The sequence below is a fragment of the Zonotrichia albicollis genome, chromosome 5 (assembly GCF_047830755.1).
Source record: "Zonotrichia albicollis isolate bZonAlb1 chromosome 5, bZonAlb1.hap1, whole genome shotgun sequence".
NCBI lineage: Eukaryota > Metazoa > Chordata > Aves > Passeriformes > Passerellidae > Zonotrichia > Zonotrichia albicollis.
In genome coordinates this window covers 52,722,955-52,743,832 of record NC_133823.1, presented here as the reverse complement: position 1 = coordinate 52,743,832, position 20,878 = coordinate 52,722,955, and the positions used below count along the sequence as shown (strand labels likewise).

The following is a 20,878-nucleotide window of genomic DNA, read 5'->3' as shown; positions in this document are numbered from 1 at the left end:
CCAAATTTGGGGAGCTGTTACCACACTAGAGGACAGGAAGACCATTCAGAGGAACTTTTTGACATGCTGGAGAAATGAGCCAAGAAACCCTCATAAAGTTTGCCTAAGAAAGGTACAATGAATGTCCTGTCCTGAGAGAGCTCAAGTGCCTGTTGGATGCCAATTGAGTTGGCAGTTTTGCAATGGGAAGAAAAAAAAAGGAAAAATGGACAAAAGGAAAGATCTTTGCATCCTGTAGGGCAAGTTGGATATGGGTCAGTGGTGAGAGATTGCAATGATTGAAGTTAACTTGATACTGGGCCAAACCAGGAGGGGTATACCAAAAGAGATTTAGCTTTTTATTAAGCATATGGGAAACCACACCAGGAGCACCAGAGCCACTTCTGGGCTCCCCAGCACAAAAAATACGGTATTGACGCACTGGCCTAAGTGCCATATAACTGGAGGAAGGCCAGTAAGATCACTATGGGGCTGCAGCATCCAGCATTGCAGGAATGGTGAAGGTGCCAGGCTCACTCAGCCAGCCAAAGGAAGCAGACAGGATGAGTTAAACCAGCAGATATTCAGGATATCCATTCATCCAAAGGTAATACAGCAATGAACCAAGTACATGCTTCTCCAAGATACACAGCAAAAGGACAATAGTGACAATCAAAATAAGAGGAACAAGAAAGAAACCTCACAGTGACTGGGCCTTAGGGCAGGCTGTCACTGCTGAACTCCATCTTGGGAGGTTTTCAGACCGGACTGGAGGAGGCCCAGAGCAACCTGATCCAACCTTCAAAGCAGCTTGGCTTCAAGCAGGACACTGGACCTGGAGAGCACCCTCACCATCTAAATTTCCCATGATTGTATTACACTCCCAATGCTAAACCATACTGAAGACACAGACACCATCTTAATATAATCCATACTAAGGACAGACAGACAAACCACCATATTAAGAGTTGTGCAAGGTTAGAAAATATGAATTAGTGAAGGATGTAAGTTGAAATTTTGGGCTGTCCTAAACTGGAGCAACCTAATTCTTAATTCTAAAAAAAAAACTTTTCCGAAGCCTTCACTTAGAAAGTGAGATGCTCTGTTACACACGGACACAAAAACTGAAATACTGGTTTTAAAAAATGAGTATAAATGATACACGAGCTCATTCCATAACATGTTTTTTGTCTTGAAGAGAAGTTTCAGTGAAACTGCCTGGACTTCTACCTTTAAAAACTGTTTCATCTATTAGTTTGAATTATATTCTTTCATGTCCTGCATTATATTTATTTGGGAAACACCAGACAGAAGCAGCATTCCACACTGGAAGGAGTTTTTTATTTATGCAGCAATATCATTTGGACTAAGGAGATTAAGGACACTCAAACAGTGCATCTGTCTCCATAAATCATTGCTGATCAGGAACTTCTAAAAATCACCCCTTGAAAACAATTTCTTTTACTTTGATGCTCTTAACAGCAAAAGGATTTTTTGCCTTGCAAGTACGAATCAGCAGTACTGTCACACTGCTCTTTAACCAATTTTTATAAGGCTACTTGAAAATACAATTGAAATATGGACATTTAATTCATCTGGTGTACTGTGTGCCCTCTTAAACAGGAACCTTATTGTGCATCTAATACAATCAGTGGAATCTTAATGATTTTGTGGCTAAGAAAATTGGGTCTATTTTATATTGAAGTCTTTCAGTTAATTTCAATCCAAGCTGTTAAAGAATATTTGGGAAGACCATATGTGTAAAGACTTTAACAGGGTAGAATGATATTTAGCTGGAAAATAAGTGAAAAGCTTAGTGTTAAAGACATTTCTAATAAAAGAAACAGTGTTTACTAAAACATGCACCACAAAATGCAGGGTGCAAGTGCCATTTGTTCGTTCCAAAGTTTAAATATTATATTAAGTGTTCACAAGATAAGCATTCTGGTTTTTTCATATTCAACCAATATTAAAAATTAGTAGATAAGTGATGTCATAATTCAATATCCTTTTAATGATTGGGCTTTTGCATACATTTTCCATGGCATGAACTACAAAATGTTCATTAATCTTGCCACTGCAAAAACAGTACCTAGAGAAATGTGCCTTGCAATGTAAGGGCCTGCTTAAAAACAGTGTCCAAGTGGTCCCAGAATGAATGGAGCCTTGAACTACCATGGTCAATGGCCATGACCCTCTTCCCACCTGTGCTGGCAGCAGAGTAAGGCTGGGCTGTTTCTCAGGATCACCAACAACGTGAGCAGCTGTTTCAGGACTGCCAGGCAAAAGAGAGCAACTTTACTTACCTCTGAAAATTAACTGCAAACATGATTGTCAAGTCAGTTAAATGGCAAACTTAATCAGGGGCTAAGAAAAATTGGCTGAAATTGATATTTTGTGTACTATTGTACAGTTTTCATTCTGTGGAACAATACAACTGTTCAGACTCAACCACTCAGAAAATATGGGCTGAACAAAATAAATAATAACTGTTCTTTTTTTCTAATCTTATTCTCCAAGGTGCCTCTTTACTTTCAGGACATCTGTTTCATTTGTCCCTCCAGTTTGTTACTTGCTATTTTTACTTCTGGTTTCATAGCTGCCAGCACATTGTGCTGATGCATATATACAACAAGGATGTATTTTCTTGGAGGGTGAGGGAATAAAATCCACAGCAATTAGCATTCCTTAAATTAATGGAAAAATTTATATCACTGTTACATTTTCAATTACAGGAACTGAAAAATTCCAGCATAATTTCTTACTGCACATAGAAAAAGTGTGTTATATGTTTTGCCAAATAGATATTTTACTTTCTCTTATTAAGCACTAGGTCCTTAGCCATCCAGTCTTGTTTCTGTTGAGGTCTGTCAGGTACTTTTCATGGCTCAATTAAAAACTATGAAAACACTCCTCGAATTGATCAATCATATTTTTTAAAAATACAGTAAATAAAATTGTATCCATAGACAATGGATTTTTCTTTTTTTCTTTCTCATAACTTTTTTTTTAATAGCAGCCAATATATTTAAGATTTTAGTCAGATTATTTGTGGGTGTTAATGGCAAAATACAGTTTTTTTTCTAGCTGCAATATCTAAGAGAAAAACATTCACAAAAGTAATCTGTGATCTGAAATGCAAAACAAATCAGACAAGTCTGTCAAGACAATCAGACTGCATCCTGAATTACTCTATCTGAACTGAATTACAGTATGGCCAGCCCATTTAGGTGGTTAATCCCAATGATGCTGGTTTCTTAATAATGCCACAAAACACTGCACACATACAAAAGAGCACATTAATTGAAACTCAGTTACAGAACTGTGCTAATATTATTAACACTTCTTTTCACATACTGATCATTTAATCTCACAGAACAGTACAAACCAACGAAGAGACCCAAATCCAGGGCTGATAGGGTTAATCTGAAATTGAAGGCGAGCATCCCTTGAACTAATTAAATGGAGGGGAGAGGAGAGAGGGGAATATCCCAGTGATCAGATTCTGTAATCCCACGTGCTTCCTCAAAGGAAAAGAGAACCTATCTAGGAACCCTGCAGTATTTTTTACCTCATCCCAGATTTAAAGACTGCCCTGTGCAATAACTACCTAAATTCCTAAGAATCTAGAAGAAACTCCTTCTAAAAACCCCATAAACCATTTAATTTTAATTTAAGGAATTAAATTAAAATTAAAAGGAATTTAAGGAAAAAACTGAAATTCATTATTTGAAAGGAAGGGAGGCACTAGAAGGCAGCACAAGACTCTTGGAGGAAGATATACACATTTCCTAAGAAAGCCGTGAGAACAGTTGCAGGCTTCCTCTGGTGCTGGAAAAAGGAAACAAGAGTTACCTACACACTCTTCCAGTATATTCACCTTTTTAGATGTACTGAATAACACAGGCCCAGCAAGGCTACAATTAAAATTTTGAATGACTTCACAGAATTTTTCTTTGTGCCAGACAGAAAACAAATGTGCCCTTCTTCATCACCTTTGCCAAAGCAGGCTGAAAACCTCTGCTCTTGAAAGTGAAGAGTTAAATATTTCCTTTGAAACCCTTCTTGGATGAGGTTAAATTCATTTAGAAAATGTCCTCCAGAAAAACATATGATAGAATGTATCAACCTTCTCTCTTCTTTAATACTTTTTATAATTGTCTGCACTTCATAGCCATGATTTTAGAATTTTACATGTGTAATAGAGAACAGAATATGAAAGAAGCCACATTTGCAGGAACTCTGCATTGTCGGTCTTTGCAGTGGTCTTAATTAATGAACAAAATGATACCCCTGAGACTGGATCAACTTCCAATTAATTCAAAGCATAAATATTTACTGCATTAAAAGCTTTCATTGTCTCAGACGGAAAATCAGCAGCATTAAATAGATATTACAGTTCATAGCTTGTCCTCATAATTTTTCCTGAGGAATACAAGAAATAATAGGTCATTTCTGCAAAAATTCAAGCCCACAAGAGGTTTTCCTAAGGAAACTGATGTTTCATTCTATTAAAAGTCTGTACTACTTGACATAACATAAATATTATGCTTATTTAATTTTTTTTTATTTGCATAGCTATCATACTGCTAGTTTGTGCAGATAAGCCATTAGGTATACACACACATATAGAAAATATCAAACAGAAGTGTCACTTGATGAAGACCTCTTTAAATGTATAACTGTGTACAGCCCATCTTAGATTCTGTACATTTTACAAAGCTGAATAATTTGGGGCACCCACTGTCAGGAAATACCGCCTGGATTTTGATTTTATACCAACAGCATAGTCTGCCATCTGTGCTGAAGTCCTAGGGTTTATGAAGCGTGAAAAAAGCCTGCTGTCCTAGGCCCTAACTTTTCTGCTGCTATAGAAAAAACACAGAAATTCTGAAAGGGCAACAGTGCTTCATACTGAATGACCTGGATAAAGATGCAAAAGAAGAAAAGAGACTGTCTTGTTTCAGCACAACTAGTTCCTCCCACTTAAATATAAAGCTCTACATGAATTTAATGTTGCCATCTCACAAGGCATTCTTACTGTCCAATGAACAATCCCCAACTTGTTTTGGTCACCAGGAGTATAGTTGTGCAGCCAGGAAGGGGAAGTGTATTTCTTTGATCTGTTGAAAAAACTCATTCTGGAAAGTCTTGTATGACTTCTATTCTATTTAGAGGGACACAAAGCTTTGGACTGTGCTGGATAGTCTACAGAGCCAAGGTTCACCTTTGCTGTAAGGAGGAGAAACAGTGGCCCATTGTAGCAATCAGCACTGATGGATGATATCACTGCTTTGATATTTATGGGCACATACAGCAATATATCAATACCTGCTACAAACTGAAATAAGCAGCATTACTCAGGGAACTCACCAGCCTGCGGATCTCCCTCTCACACTCCCGCTTTATTCTGTTGATCTCATCCTGGTGGGACTGATAAGCCGTGCGCAGGTCCGCAGCCTTCATCTTATCTGCCTGCATGATGTTGTTCAGAGCTTCTTCAAGCTGCTTTTTGCCAGATTTCAGCTCCAAGATCTCTTGTTGCAGTTTCATTCGTTCCCCATCGAAGGCCTTGCGAGCCTCCTCCTTTGCCTCGCTCAGCAGCGCCGTCTTCACCTTGTCAGCCGCCCCGTCCCGCAGCACGTTGACTGTCGACTGCAAACGCTGAATTTCACCATCCTTGATTTTCACCATTCGTGCCACCTCCTGCTCGTGCTGCCGGATCAGTAGCTCCCTGACACTCTGAAGTTCCTTCATTTTCTCCTCGTGGAGCTTGGCTTTCAGTTCAGAAATATAGGCAGTGTGCTTATGCTGCTCCTGCTCCCTTTCTTGCTTAACCTCTTGGATTTTTTCCCTCAGTTTACCCACCTGGAACAAAATAAAAAAATATTGATTAACAAGCACCACTCCACTTTTTGAAGTCACCAAGGAAGCTGCCTCTAAACTGTTCGTAAAATCCTATCCTGAATATTCCAAAGCAAACACTGCACACCTCTCTTCAGTAAACATATGGAGAAGCAGGGCTGGAAAAAGGCCATGTGCATGTTAAGGAATCTGCTGTAGGGGTATGCAACTGGTAATGAGTTCTCATAGATCTTGGGAATAAAATAAAACTGACCAACATACAATCTAGTTATCTCCTTATTTCCTGTACCAACCACACCAGACTATTCTCACCCATAACCCCTCTACTGCGCTCTACAAGCAAATGGAAAATCCCTCAAACAGGGAAAAGACTTTATGTTTATGCTGGAAATACTTTTATATTGGATTTCTTAATTTCTTAGCTATTTTAATGGGAAGGTCCTTATTATATAGGCCAAAAGAATTGGCCTTTTGAAAAACCAAGTCTACTCAATGGACCTCAGATCTCACCCCAAACTGAGACTATTCATGTCCCCAGGTATTTCAGAAAATATAGGCCAGTGAGTCTAAGGGCTGGAGAGGGAGTAGTGGAAAAATGTTATAGACTATTATAGTAATATCCACTGTGATGAAACCTCATTATAAATGATGCTCAGCCGGCTGCATGGAAAGCAATGCTTTTTTCCATGTGGGATTAGATGTTAATTTAGAATAAAAGGGGAAAAAAGAGAAAGGCTCGCTTGTCTATTGCAGTATACCAGAAAGGTTATAATGTATTTCATCATTCATAGTTTCAGTGACATCTTTCAACTATCCCCATTACTGAGACTGCCAAAACCTCTCTCAGAGGCAGAGGTTTCAAAAATTGTATTTTAACCTTCAGTGACAATACAAACAAACATAGCAAATGGAGCTTCATGTTAAAAGGAGGCTACCAAGCAGCAAAATGTTATTCACTGCCACATCTGCTTCTATCTGTGCAACACAAAGCTGTGATTTGTAGTCATGTGATGCATTTAAATTACACTAAATTAAGCCAGATTTGCAACTTGATCAGATGGGTGTCCAGTCAGGATCAACCCACCACATCTTGACCTGAGGTCTTCACACAGCTGGGACAGCAGACTTTTCCTGCGCAGAAAATGTTAAAATCCTCTTATTTTGAACAGCAGCTTTGAAAATTAACCATCTCAAACTTACCCTTGATTTAAAGAAAGGAAGATATTAGAGCAAGAAAGGAAGGAAAGGTATCATACGTTTTTATGAAAGTAACCTAGATGCACTGTTGACTGTACACCACCCAGGAGAGCACTGCAATTAGAGCTGTTCAAAATGTAATAGATCTGAGTCAGACACTGCCACACAGAGATTTTATAGCTATTGTCACTCTGTTCCAGGATGATTCTGAGAATGCATCTTAATTAGAGAGACAGAGGTTGGGTTTCTTCCCCAAATGGTAAATCTGGCTATTGGAAATTATCTGCAGGATATATCCATGTATTATTTATTTCAGTGGGATGACATTTAGTTCCAAGCCTACAGTGGATAGCAGTGATTTTCAGTGCTTGCATTAGGATACCCAATTCCATAGGAGAGTCCATGGCAGGGAGGCTGGAATAGATGATCTTTAAAGGTCCCTTCAAGCCATACCATTCCATGATGCTGTAACAAAACTAAGTCACTTACACACCTATCCACCATCAGAAGTAAACAGACTGGTTTATAGATAAATTTGAAAATGAAACAACACTCATTATTTACTTATTGCCTTACTGATGAGCCAAGAAAATTGAAATTAAATTGAGCAATGAAACTTACTAATGACAACACAGGAAAACAAACTGCATAATGGCACTTACAAACACAGATAATATACCTCCAGAATCACAGTAATTTTAAATTAGTCATATCGTACATAAAGCATACAACTGAAAGGCAGTTTTCAATACAACACATTCATGAGTTTAACTTCCTACAAGATTTTTTAATAAATGAGAAATGGATTTTGACATTTTGGAGGAGCACTGAGTCACCAAATTAGCATATTTGCTCAATTTTTCTCATCTTTCACTGAAGTAAGGGAAAGCAAAACAAAACCTATATGCACCTATATGCTGTCTGTGAGAACAGCTATTAACCACTCAGAGTAATTGAGTACTATCATGTATCACTACTAATTTTACATAAAAGCTTCAGTAAGAGGAATTTAAACAAGAAGAATTTTAATCCTTAAAAAAACCCTAGAGATCCATCAAAATCCACAAAAAAAAATCCTTCAAAAAACACAGCATATTAAATGCTTATTACACCTCATGATCCAGAAAAAAACCAACGCATCCCAGTTCTCAAGGTCTTGAAAAAATCTTTCCTTATTACTGCTTTTGGTCAGAGAAGATGGAAAGTTAGATCTGTCTGTTGCATCTTCTCTGAAAGCCATAATCTGTCCTTCCCACACCCCTCAGTCCCTCTCTCCTGCACACTGTGCAGTTCTGTACTTGTCTGGCTTCCAGAACAAGAATAAAATGAAAATATAGTGTGACATTTTTCCATATGCCTGAGCCTCACTTTTTCTTGTATTATTTTTTTTTTAATATGAAGAAAGCTATCTCAGTGGGAATAGGTACTTTGGCATACTTGTTCCTAAATATTCATCGATCTCATCACAAGCATTTATAGAACCACTGAGCTGACTGCAAAGACCATGCTCATTCACTACAGCTCCTAATGCTCATAGCACTGGACTTTAAAGTTCAGTCAGAATGAGTTCTGTCCTCATTCATGTCAACATAAGTAAAATTTTTGTGCTTTGGTCAGCTCCTTTCATTACTCATTACCCAACATTTGGATGTTTTCCAACAAAGCTGTTTCCCTGTTCCCTGTTCCCCTGAGTGTGGGTATGTGATCCCTGTTCAGCTCATGCATTTCCTTCTCCAGGCTCTCCATAGATGGCAGCAAACCTACAGTCCAGGAGGACATCCTGTATCCAACAGGGCCCCCAAAGCGATCCAGCAGGTGCTCCCAAAACAAGACACAGCACAGGGGAACTCAGGCAGGGCCACAGCTTTTGCTTCACCCCTTAGGCAGCATAAATGAACCCAAGCTACTCATGTGTCCAATGGTCAGAACACCACCTGCAAGATCAGCAATGATGCATATCCCAAAATGTGCAAGCATATCAATTTTGGATCAGGCATTGCATAAGCATGCAGTAAGCAACTTTACAGAAAAAAATTTCTTTACATGGATCATCAAGCAATGAAACAAGATGTACCAAGAAAATATGGACAAAGTTTTGAATGTCTCTTGGGTAAAATTTTATTTCAGTGAACGCAGAATTTTTCAGGCAAAAGTACGGAAAGGCTAATTTCCATTTGTGATGTCTCTCATCAATTAGAAGGTTTCTTCTCAGATAAATCATTAATATAGGCATATACGTGAGGGAAAAATAGTTTAGGAAAATTAAATTGTATAAATTGGCCCCACAAGAGTTTGTTACCTTTCCTAATACAGTTTATATCCCACAGGCCACAGAGCTGTCTCTTTAGCAGCTTCAGTACTTCTCCCTTACCTATTTTTACATCAGTAAATATATCTAATTTATTTAGAATTCTCTAGGTACAATTTTTTTTTTTATTTTTCTGATACCAAGAAATAATTTTCCTTGGGTTTGTTACTATTTTCGAACTACAGTCTAAACAGGAAGAATCTCTATGGCTTTGATTTACTCATCTTGTCAGTCAAGGCTTCCTGGAACTGCTACACAGACCAGGAGTAGGCTGGGAAATAAACAACACAGTTCCAGTTAAATGATTTACAGCAAGCACCACAGCAAAGATGAGGGAGAGGGGTTGAAGATCTCCTCCCCCAGCTGCATCCTCACAGAAATGCACTCCAACACACTGCAGAATTTACTGCAGTGCACACTTGGTAGGATTTTAGAGCACTCTGGCTGTAATCTCCTCTTTCCTCTTTCACAGATTCAATTTGTGAGCTCACCCATTTCTCTCCACACATATGTGCACAGTACACATTCTGTCTCCAGTAACAGCCTCAATACACTAGAAAATATTAAATTTTTAAGCTGAAGAAAGGTGAACTAGAAACCAAACTGAAGCAAATTCTATACTGAATATAGTGTAAGAAGACTAGTTATTTAAAATATTCCTGCAGCTGTCATGGTCATGTACTTACACCTCATTCTTAGTTGAATCAAGAGTTAAACTTGATGTTCTTACAGGTGAAGACTGGAAGTGTATCAAGGCTAAACTCTTCCTAGTGTTCATGTATTTTTTTTTTTAAACAGAGTTATTTAATGAGTCAAATTTAATTCATTCTTCTGTCCAAGGTATAAGATAACTTTATGTGCTCTTTTTAATGCAATTTTAAAAATCATAATAAAACTCACATCTACATTTCTGCATATAAAGTTCTACAGAACAAAATAGGAAATAAGATAACTAAAACCAAAACTTTACTAGTGTAAATGTAATCTACCATCAACTCCAAGCAGAAGTCTCCAAGCAGAAACAATGAGACATTAAAAACAGTGAAATAATGCAATTTACTGACCTGTACATTATAAAGGGTATTGGCCACTACTAAATTTCATGGTGTGTATTTTTAAAAAACTTAAGTAGTTTGTGGAACTTGTTTTAAACTTTGTTGTCATTATATCAATCAACAGCAAGAGAAGGTGGATGACAAAGTGAATAGCAAAACCCCTGACTTATCTGTTAATTCATCAATACCCCTGAACTGTAAGAGATTTGACTTCTTTAGTCAGTGAAGAAAAATTTCCAAGGCAACACAAATTTAGTTGGCTAATATTTTCTGAACCAATTGCATCATTCAAACACAAATTAAGGCTTCATGGTTTATTTTTCCTCTGCAAAAAAAACAAATTTGAGGATTACATTTGTGATAGGGTGATGGGGTTTACTTTGTAAATTAAAATGCAAAAAATAAACCTCTCAAAGCTGAGTATCACACAAAGATGTTAATGAAACTAGAATGTACAGAAATGTTTTTATTCAGGTGTTCCACATTTTAAACTGATAAAAAGAAAAAAGGCTGGAACAAAGATCCTCTATATAAAAGAGAACACATTTTCAGTGCATATTTTCCTACTTGGTAAGCCTTTGAGACTCTTGCCACAGTATCTCCAGTCAAATACAGATAAATCCACCTGCACATGGATTATTCTCCAGAACTGCCCTGTGCAAAGTCAAATGCACTAATTGATTTTAATAAATAACAAAATAAAAAAAACCTTACTGGCTTATCCATATTTTAAACAACCTACAGAAATATATAAAAGTGACTGCTAATCTTCATAAATACAAATGTACTTGATGAATTAATATTTGATGAATCCTATGTGCCATCTTGATTACCTTAATACCAGTTGAACATATGCTAGGTAGACAAATATTGATGAATCTGTTTCATCAGCAATCAGATGCATCATTGAATAGCTCAGAGCAATGCCACACACAAACTCAGCAAATCAAATTAGGACTCCTACACAGACAGTTTCCAGTTAATTGATATTCTTTATAGGCATTTAAAGTGGCATGCCTTGAATAAAGTGCTGATATTGGGTTTTGAAGACAATTCTTTTTACAACATACAATTTCCAGTAAGGTCAAATACAAAACTCCCTTGTCAGTAAGCTATTGCCATTTGTATTGCTGTGATTGCAAATTTCAGTGACTGGATGTTTGGGGATATTTAGTCCCTTTTGCACAATATTTAAAAGAATTGCCACCAATTTTAGTTTATCAGTTGTTCTTCTAATTTCACTTCTCTGTCGTGTTTTTCTTTTACAATTAACACAGTTTAGTATCAAACTCTGCTGGTTCCTAACAGAGCTGCTAGTTGAAGAGTGATCACAAAATAGAGACAAATACCTTGGTTTTTTCTTGCTGAAATTCTATCTGGATGTTGGTCAGTTTAGTCCTCAGCTCCTCATTAGCAGCTTGCAGGGCTTCAGTGTCCATGTCGGGCTTCTCTCCCTTGGCACGACTTTTCTTTGACATAATTGTTTTTGAAGTTTAAAATAAAACGTTTGCTCCACACTGAGCTACCAGCTAGTGCTTTCTGCTTTTAGCATTTAAGAGTCGTGCAGTGGTCAACAAAACCCCTCATACAAGGCTCTGCCATCATGGGAGCAGTCTCTCATGGCCTGGAAGAAGCAAAGTGGTAGGAACAGAATTAGGCTACAGCACTGAGCAGAATCAAACATCAGACTTAACATCCACTTTTAAAGCACACTGGACTTCCTTGAATTACACTATACTGCATAGTGTACCAGAGTTTGAAAGAAACAAATAAGAATTTACATAATATATCACCACCTCTAAACTCTATCCAGTGTATTCTGATGTTCACAGAAATAAAAGTACTAACAGTTCTGAATACTATAGCATATAAACAGAAATTATATCTTATTCATATAAACAGAAATTATATCTTATTCAAAACCTGACTAGAACCATGCTCTGAATTCCCAAGAGGCACAGAGAAAACCATAAATTAATTGAGGTAGTGTTTCAGTGGGAATAATTAATTTTCTATAGTAAGAAGAAAGTATTTCTCTCCCTAATGTATCAGTTTTAATGCATAATTGTATTATTCATAATTATCATCGAGTTTTGCATCATCAGCATCTATTAAAAAGGTATCACAAAACTGGAAAAACATTTAAAAATGTTTATAAAATATCCTGTCTATAACCTGCTTATGTTCAGGGCTGATACTGTTTGAAAAGCTACAATGGAAACAAGAAAGTATTTAACTTCAATTTCATTTCCCAGTATGATCTAAGCTTTAAAAGTATTCAGTTATTTAAATCAGCTTTATGTAATATTCAAGGAGAATAACAATAGCAGACAAAGAACCCTAATTCCAATAATTAGGAAATCCCATGATTATTGCTTCATGAGCAGTCAGTATAGAAGTTTTATCTGTGATTTTTTTTTTCCACTCTGCTCTTCTGCTCTTCTCTAAGCACAACCCAGTGCTTCACAACACCAAACTCTGGAACAAGTGCTATCAATGGTAAACTACTTTCCAAATCCATGTTCTCTGCACATTTTTAAATGTTCACATAATTTTATCTTTTAATTTTTGACAAAGCAGAAAGGTTCTTACTTTAAAACTGAATGACTTTAATGGAGTACTATATTTCCAAGAAAATTTTTATCTAATTGCCAACAAAAAATAAGCTGTTCTTTCCAACCTACTACAGATGGGGAGTTATTTTTAAATTGTATTAGAATGAAAATCCCATGCATTCCTTAGCACATATTTTCTAAAGGGTTAGTGACTAATGCCTCAGGTGTGTAGAGAAAAACTGAACATCTCAGTTTAATGCTCCTTTTCAAGCACTAGAGAACAGGTGGTGAGTTAAATATCTTGCTTAGAATAATAAGCCAAATCAGATGAAACATGAACAGAACTCAGGACACCAAGTCTCAGTCTGTTTGATGATATTCCCATTGAGTTCTTTCATTTGTAAAAACCAATTGAAAAAAACATGAACGTCACCAATTATTTGCTGAAGTAACTTAAGAGAAATAGTTGTTTTGCTCTGTAATATCAGATATCCTTCCTTTGAAGTATAATGATTTATCAAGTTATCCTATTCCATAAATTTTTTTTGTTCCTTGTATTCAGTAATCCATGAAAAAAACAGGAACTTAAATACATTTTAATTTTGTTATGTATTAGACCTAACTTACCAAACAAATAAACACTGATGCTATTGTGATTTTACACATAGTAGTTGATTCAAGAGAAACAAATCAACAATATTCTCTCAGTAAATTTTAAAAAAAGGAACTCTTTGGTGAGTAGAAGAAATGGGAGTAATTACTGTTGTAATAAAAGAATTTCATGCTATTAATCTATGGAGTTTCTATGATGCTCAAATTGCATTTAATACTCAAATTAGCCTTAAAACTAGAGAGTTCAGCATTATTCTTTGAAGTACTCTTCAGAATTAAAAAAAACTTCTCAAGGCGTTGCTCTCAATTTTTTTCCTTTAGCTCTCAACATTTGAAAATTGTACTTTTCAAGCAAAATAAAAGCTTAGACCCAGAACCTGAAGAAAATCATCCTCTTGTCTTATGGGCAATGAGGAAAGGAGAGTGGGGAGGGAAGAAAAAGCACCACCTCCCAGCCAAACTAAACATAATATAAAACCACAAAACAAAACAAAACAAAAGAAATAACCAAAAAACCAAAAAAAAAAAAAAAACCACACAAAAAAAAAACCCACAAAAAAACCACACCACGAAACAACCACCCATCAAACTGCATTAGCGGGCATAAAAAGAAAATTTCCATTTTTACATTTTTACTCTTCCCTGGATACATCTTCCAGCCTACCTATTTCAAAAGCAGGAACTATGGCAACACAAAGCCTATCTATATACTCAGAGAGGCACACAGCCCAGACACACAAGGGCTGGAGCAGAGACTGCAGCCTGATTCCCAAATGAAAGGCACAGATCCAGTGAGTGCCCAGATTCCCTCCTAGCTGAATTCCCACATTTGATATTTGGATAAAGGTCAGCACAAAAAAGCCCCCAAAAAGTACCAAACAACTTGTAAATACAGTGAGAAGAAATGAAGGAGAAAACACTCCACTCTAACAAAATTCTACTGACGCAGATGCTTCAACGACCAGCCTATTTATTAACTCCCCATATGTCTGCTGAGAGGCAAATTTATGATGTCACCAGGATACAGTCCCACAACCACCCCACGACTAAAAATAGCCAATTTCTGCACTCTGAGTTCTACACACTTCTTGCAAACCTTGGAATCATTTGAATGTTTTTTATATTTCACATCAAGAAAAAAAGATAGGAAAGAGTAATGGATTCTAAAGCACAAGTCACGTTTTCAGCAGTCTCTGGAACATACCAAGTTTCTGACTTTACTTCATAGGTATAGGGGCAATTATCATTGAAGAAAAAAAACCAAAATAAATCAACTTGACTGAATTTGAATTAACTACATATAGTTTGAGGGATTTTTCTGTGAACAATCACAATATTTAACATGATTTATCTTGCAAATGTTTTGGGAAATCCATTAAATTCTTAACACACTAGAAAATCAATCAGCTGAACAATGCCCTAACTTTCAATTTTTCTTCTATTTGCTTAGCAGATTTAAAGGATGATTTTTATAACCACCTCAATCTATTCCCTGGTTTTATCAAACAAGACCTCAAACTATGTAATGAATTGCTATATTATTATTCTAGATGTTAAATATCAATAAAAAGTAATAGAAAATAGAAAAATCAGTTACTGCAGAAACATGAAAGTGTAGCATCAATAAATTTTGATTACATAAGTGTAAGGAAAAAAAAGGAACCCAATACTTTCTATTGAAAAGTAAGTCAATTTAAAGAAATTCAAGTCTGTAAACATGATCCTGTACAACATACACAAAAATATGGGGAGGATTATATCTCTAGAGAGTGAGTCTTTCAGTAACAAACAGTAATCAACAAGCAAGTAAACCCATAACATCAAGTAATAAATATGGATAACATTATAACACGAGAAATTTACTAAATTATATCAACCAAAATTCTGCATTCCAGCCCTATTTCAGACTTCAACAACATTACTCAGCTGCAGCACAATTTTTGGAAGGTGAAATTGTCAATGAGTCATCTCAGCTGAAACACCAAGCCATAACTCAGTTACTGGAGGGAAATAAAGCTTCTTCATCTCTCCACTGCACCCCCACATAAATAGTGTGCCATTCTACTTCAACTTTTTTTATTTCAACCTTTATCTTTTAATTCTGCAAAGTCTACTGTGCTAACCCTCACTGTGCTTGTAAACATGAGATAGAAGTACATTCTCAACATAGCCTAATTCTGTACACTCAAGAAGTTTAAAACAAATTTTATTACCATAGCATCTGACAATAGTAAATGCAGTGGACACAGGTACAATGTTAACTTCAGAAGTAACTTGCAGTTCACCTATGTTATGTTATAGTTTAAAAAAAGAGTGATAATCCATCCCAGTGATTGTATGGGAAAGACAACATTCATAGCTGCCGATGCCCAAGGCACATTTCTCACAAGGTTCAGATGACCTACATTTACTGCTTCAATTCTCAGTTCTCTGAAATAAAACATGACTGAATGGATAAAAGCAGAAGAACCTCTACAGGACTATAAAATAATACTCGTCCCACCAATAAATCTAACTGTTAATTAGCAATACAGTTTCCTAAGTATATTGTAGACTGGCCACCTTTCTGATACCCCTTTGTAGCTCCCTACAAGGACAAATTTATTTCTGTAACAATAGAAGCTTTGAGGGTTACTGTAAATCACAGCCTGCTTAGGGAAATACAGAGTTTCCTTACAGTGGAACACTTTTTAAATGTCACTTGATTTTTTGATGGATAAAACCAGAAACATCTTTGTTATTAAATAACAGCCCACATTCATTTTTTCAGATCCAGAGCCTAAAGTCCTGAGCCATTCTTGCTTTAATAATATGCATTATAGGGCCACACTATACAGAAAGCAATCACCAAGAAACTATAGGCATTTTTTCATTGCTTTTTTTGGCCAGAAGACCTCAAAGTAACAATCCTGCAGAGCCATGTGGAACAGAGCTTTCCTTGGTGGAGATTACAGTGTAGCATGAGTCAGGCTTTTATGACACTCAGATTTTCACAGCAGGTGACATCCCATGAATGAGCACAGGATGTGTAAAGCACTCAACTCTTCAGGCCAGGTTAGTAATTGCTTCCATATTCTTTTCAATGGCATCTCAGCAAAGGTGATCTGTGATTCTGTCACACTGCATCTTTCAGCAAATTTCCAATGCCCTCAGGAATAAGTACCCAGGTTTTAACTTCTCACCACGAATCCCTGCCTTCCAGGTCCTTATACAGCAGTTAGTAGAACTGATTGGCAAGTTCCTAAATGAATTTCACCAATGTATTCATTTTCTCTTTAGTGAATTGGTTGCCTGTGACGTGTGCATCTATTAAAATATATGCAAATAAAATATGCACCCATGTCACTGGACACCAACAAAAACAACCAAAAAAAAAAAAGAAGAAAATAAAAAAAAAAAGAATAAGCATATCAAACTCATTTAGATGCTATGCACACACAAATGTGTAAATGTGTGTGTATATGCTAGTAACAACCATGTGACACTGAATTTTTATTTTTGATTGGTACTACTCCATGCCACTGGATAGCATCCAGTATATTAATGGCTTCATTCTAGTGAAAGAACATAACAGCCCACCAAAAACATCCCAAAAACTAGCTCTTAGTTTAAAAGGAATTATCACAAGTAAAAAGGTATGTCTGAGCCAAAGAGGACACAGCATGAGGAGGAAGGGAAGGGATCCTGCACCTCCCTTCTGCTATACAACATTTTCATACTCTCAGAGTTACTGAAAACTTAACCTGAATCCCTTCTCAGAAAGCTATGTGCTTGATTCCAGGACTTTTTTTATTTTAAGTGAATAAAAAATATTCACTGACTTCAATGAATGTACATTATTAATATTTACCCAATTTCACTTATAGCACTGTTTCAAGATTTACCAAATCATTAACCATTAATATCACTCTATTAGCTCTCTTAAAAGACAAAATGCTACAAAGAGAAGTCCTGTGACACACATAAAATAAGAGACACTAGCACAGAAAGGCAAAGTTTAAATGCAACTAAAAATGGTAAAACAGAACCCTCCCTCTACAGCCTTCACAACTGAGCTCTGTTACACAAGCCCAGTGCTTTAGGGCGCTGGGTTCACTGCAGCTGAGAGAGGCAGCTCTAGGCAGAGCTGCTCCCCTGATCTCTGGGCCAATTCCCTCCTTTCCAGCACAGACAGGAGAGCTGACCTGGTGCCTGCAGTCCGGCACAGTGCGTCAGCCTCTGCACCTTCTCCCGGTGCCCAGGGTGTGAGCAGGGGATCCCTGCGCTCCCAGCGAGGAGCAGAACCACGGCCACTAAAGCTGAACATTTAAGAGTAAAAACAGAAGGAGGAACAAAGGGCAAGTTAGAGCATTTCATAGTTAGGGCTAGATAAATGGCAAATAGAGAGACAGATTCTAATATCTTTGCTGACTATCACTGAAATCCCACAAATATAATCAGCCTGTCAAATATGGGATTTGGATTATACTGGACCAGTTTTGTTTAGCTACTCACCTGATTTTTGCAGGAAGTTTCCTTCCAGTATTTTTTAAAGCCATCACTATTATTATTTTTATTTTATTGTAAAGAGATAGAATAACTAAAATCTGAAACTAGAAAAATTTAAAATTTAGGGGTGACCGTGTGCAGAAAATGTGCAAGGCAACTGAAAGGTTTAGGGGGAGAGGTTCAGATTCCCAATTTGATGACTCAAGAGAGAGGAGGAATCTCAATGAGAGAAAACCTGGGGTTGTCTAACACTTAACTGCATCTTGAATATTTATTATTTGGTAAATCAATAGGGTAGACTTGAGAGGTCAGGCAAGTGTAGGGAGGAGAAAAGGTGCTTCTGGATGTGATATTAGTTACCAGCTGAACAGTAAAGCAGAAGGGACATGATTTAATTCCACTGTCTCTGATCTCAATAATTATTTTGTGCTGTTGACCACCTTTACTAAGTCTGTAAGCTGCCTCATGCTGTGCCAGACAGCTCATCACACCCTCACCCCACTGCTCCAGCACAGCAGAGTCACACAGCTCTGTGCAGAGCAGCAGCAGCTCATCAGTCAGCACAAAGAATTACAAAACTTCTTCACCTACCAAGGGATGGCTCAACTTCCACACAGCTTCTCATTAAAATCAGGATTCTTAGCCAAAATTAAGGTATCAGCCTAGTCCAGTAATACAGGAAGACTGACAAAAGAACACGCTGCATTTTTTCCAAATTTCCCATCATGGTCCATTTTTGAAGTCAAGTTCCTCAGTTCCTGAGATCAAAGCAAGGATATACACTACAGAACTGGCAGTGCTATTGCCTTATTTTGAAGACTCATAGAATTTCCAAAAAGCTGCTCAAGAATTTAGGACCTCAACCTTGTGTTTGTTTACTGCATCAGGGACTCCTGCTCAGCTTCAGCGTTTTTGAACCCCACATGCAAATCTCATTTCAAATCCAGCTAGGTAACTATTATTATTATCTTATTGGCAACACTCAGGCTAAGGCTTGATGGATTTTGGTTCCATCTATAGTTCTGTCAGAGATGCCTTGTATTTTCTCTACCAAATCACTTATCTCTCAGTAAAGTAGGCATTCCACTTCCAGAAAGATTATCAGAAATGTATTCTGAGGACAATATTATGAAATAAGAGACTAGATACATGTAATGTAAATTCCTACATTTTTGCAGGTATAATCAAATTCAGTGTCCAACAAAACTGCAAGTCCTTTGGAAGATCTGTTAACTTTCTCACAGCAGTGCTTTGATAATCAGCCAGCTAAAACTGGTATTTCAAACACTGTTATTTGAGTGAATGGTCATTGCAGTGAACAGACTTTAAGACATTCTGGGAACTGGCTGATGCAACTGCATCACCTGGGATAAAATATTTAAGCTGGGTGTTTCAGCCAGATGGGAGCTTCTTTCCCCCCTCAGCTCTCTGAAAGGGAGTGAGGCAATAGCTTCAAACTACAGGCAGTGAAAAGCACAGCTAACAAAGCTGATACTAACACAGCAAGAGCCTGGAGACAAACTTTTGCTTCTCTCTCTGGTTCAACAGGACAGAGACAAACATGACAAAGCACAAGAAAAGCACAGAACAGAAACTGTGAACTCTTTGTTCAACCATCTTCCAATATCCACAAATAGAGAACGCTTCACCACCGTGAGAAGACTACAAATAAAATTCCCTTCTGCTAACTGCCACCAAATTTGATTCAAACCATTCCGGACTTGTTGGAAATGTTGTTAGCAAGTTGGCCACCAGAAATACAAATGTGCTCTCTGATGAAAGTATAAGTTGTATGTGGCAGCCATGAACAGTTGCAGAAATTATATTTATCCAGATACATGTATCAACATCATCATTTTGAGGATGGTGTCCCTCAGAATGTTAAAAAAAAGATGCATTCAGTCACGGTTCACCTTAAAAAGAGGGAAGGGGAAGCAGGCAAGTAGATATAAAACTCCAGAAATACTCTGTGACACACCACTATAGACTGTGACACTTGCTGTTTTCCAGATTAGACTGCCCCAAAGTATTCTGAAGCTCAGAAATTCATCAGTGCGCAAACACACACACACACACATATACACATATGGAAATAAAGCTTCCTAAAAGCTTCCTAAATCAGTGATAATGTTAGACAGAACCAGACTACTTGAACATACAACTTTGAGTGCTTTAGTATGCAAGTTGTGATCCAGCTTATGGAGACACAGCACTGCTAGCAGTGCACCCTAAACTGCTGAGTGCTGTCATAGCCAAGCTGATTTGGACATGTAGGGGGACTAAAAAGTGATCTGTTATTCACTCCAAAGAAAACATCCTGTGTACCTATATAATGTCTCTCCTACACTGAGAATCAAGACTGCATTTCACTACAGTGTTTCAGAGAGCAAATTGTGAAGGTGGTTACAGTGTTTTGCAGAAAGTTGAGGCCAAGACATTTCACCTAAAGCTTACAAAAGTCCCAGTGGTTAAATGAAAAATGCTTATGCTTCATTGCTTCAGAACACAACCTCCTTCTTGCCATGGTGCCTGCAAAGAAGGCTATTCTCTGGAAGGTCTAAATGGCTGTAAATCATCTGTGACCATAGACAAAAATTTTTATTCAAGTTGTATTATCACGTAAATCTGACACAGTTGCAATCCTATCCATGAATCCAGTTGTGTAGAAATACCTTCATATGGTTTCTGCTATTAATTGATGTTCTTGGTGTTCAGTTCTGTTCCTCTTCCCCCTTCATCCCCTAGAAGAGGTGGTAGAGGGAAGCCTCAAATTTAGGGTGCTGGCAGTGACTTTATAAACTTAGTCTTAATGAAGAATT

General features: G+C 37.2%; 1 protein-coding gene across 8 annotated transcripts in view; it reads right to left on the bottom strand.

The window, feature by feature from the left end:
• Positions 1 to 20,878, bottom strand: part of JAKMIP1 (janus kinase and microtubule interacting protein 1) — a 143,658-nt gene that overhangs the window by 64,441 nt on the left and 58,339 nt on the right. For all 8 annotated transcript variants that reach the window (XM_074541734.1, XM_074541731.1, XM_074541737.1 and 5 more), the window contains 2 exons: positions 11,754 to 12,028; positions 5,353 to 5,847 (listed from right to left, as the gene is read on the bottom strand). In XM_074541734.1, the coding sequence (XP_074397835.1) occupies positions 5,353 to 5,847; positions 11,754 to 11,882 (624 nt within the window). In that variant the 5' untranslated portion in view covers positions 11,883 to 12,028. The remainder of the gene's footprint in view (positions 1 to 5,352; positions 5,848 to 11,753; positions 12,029 to 20,878) is intronic.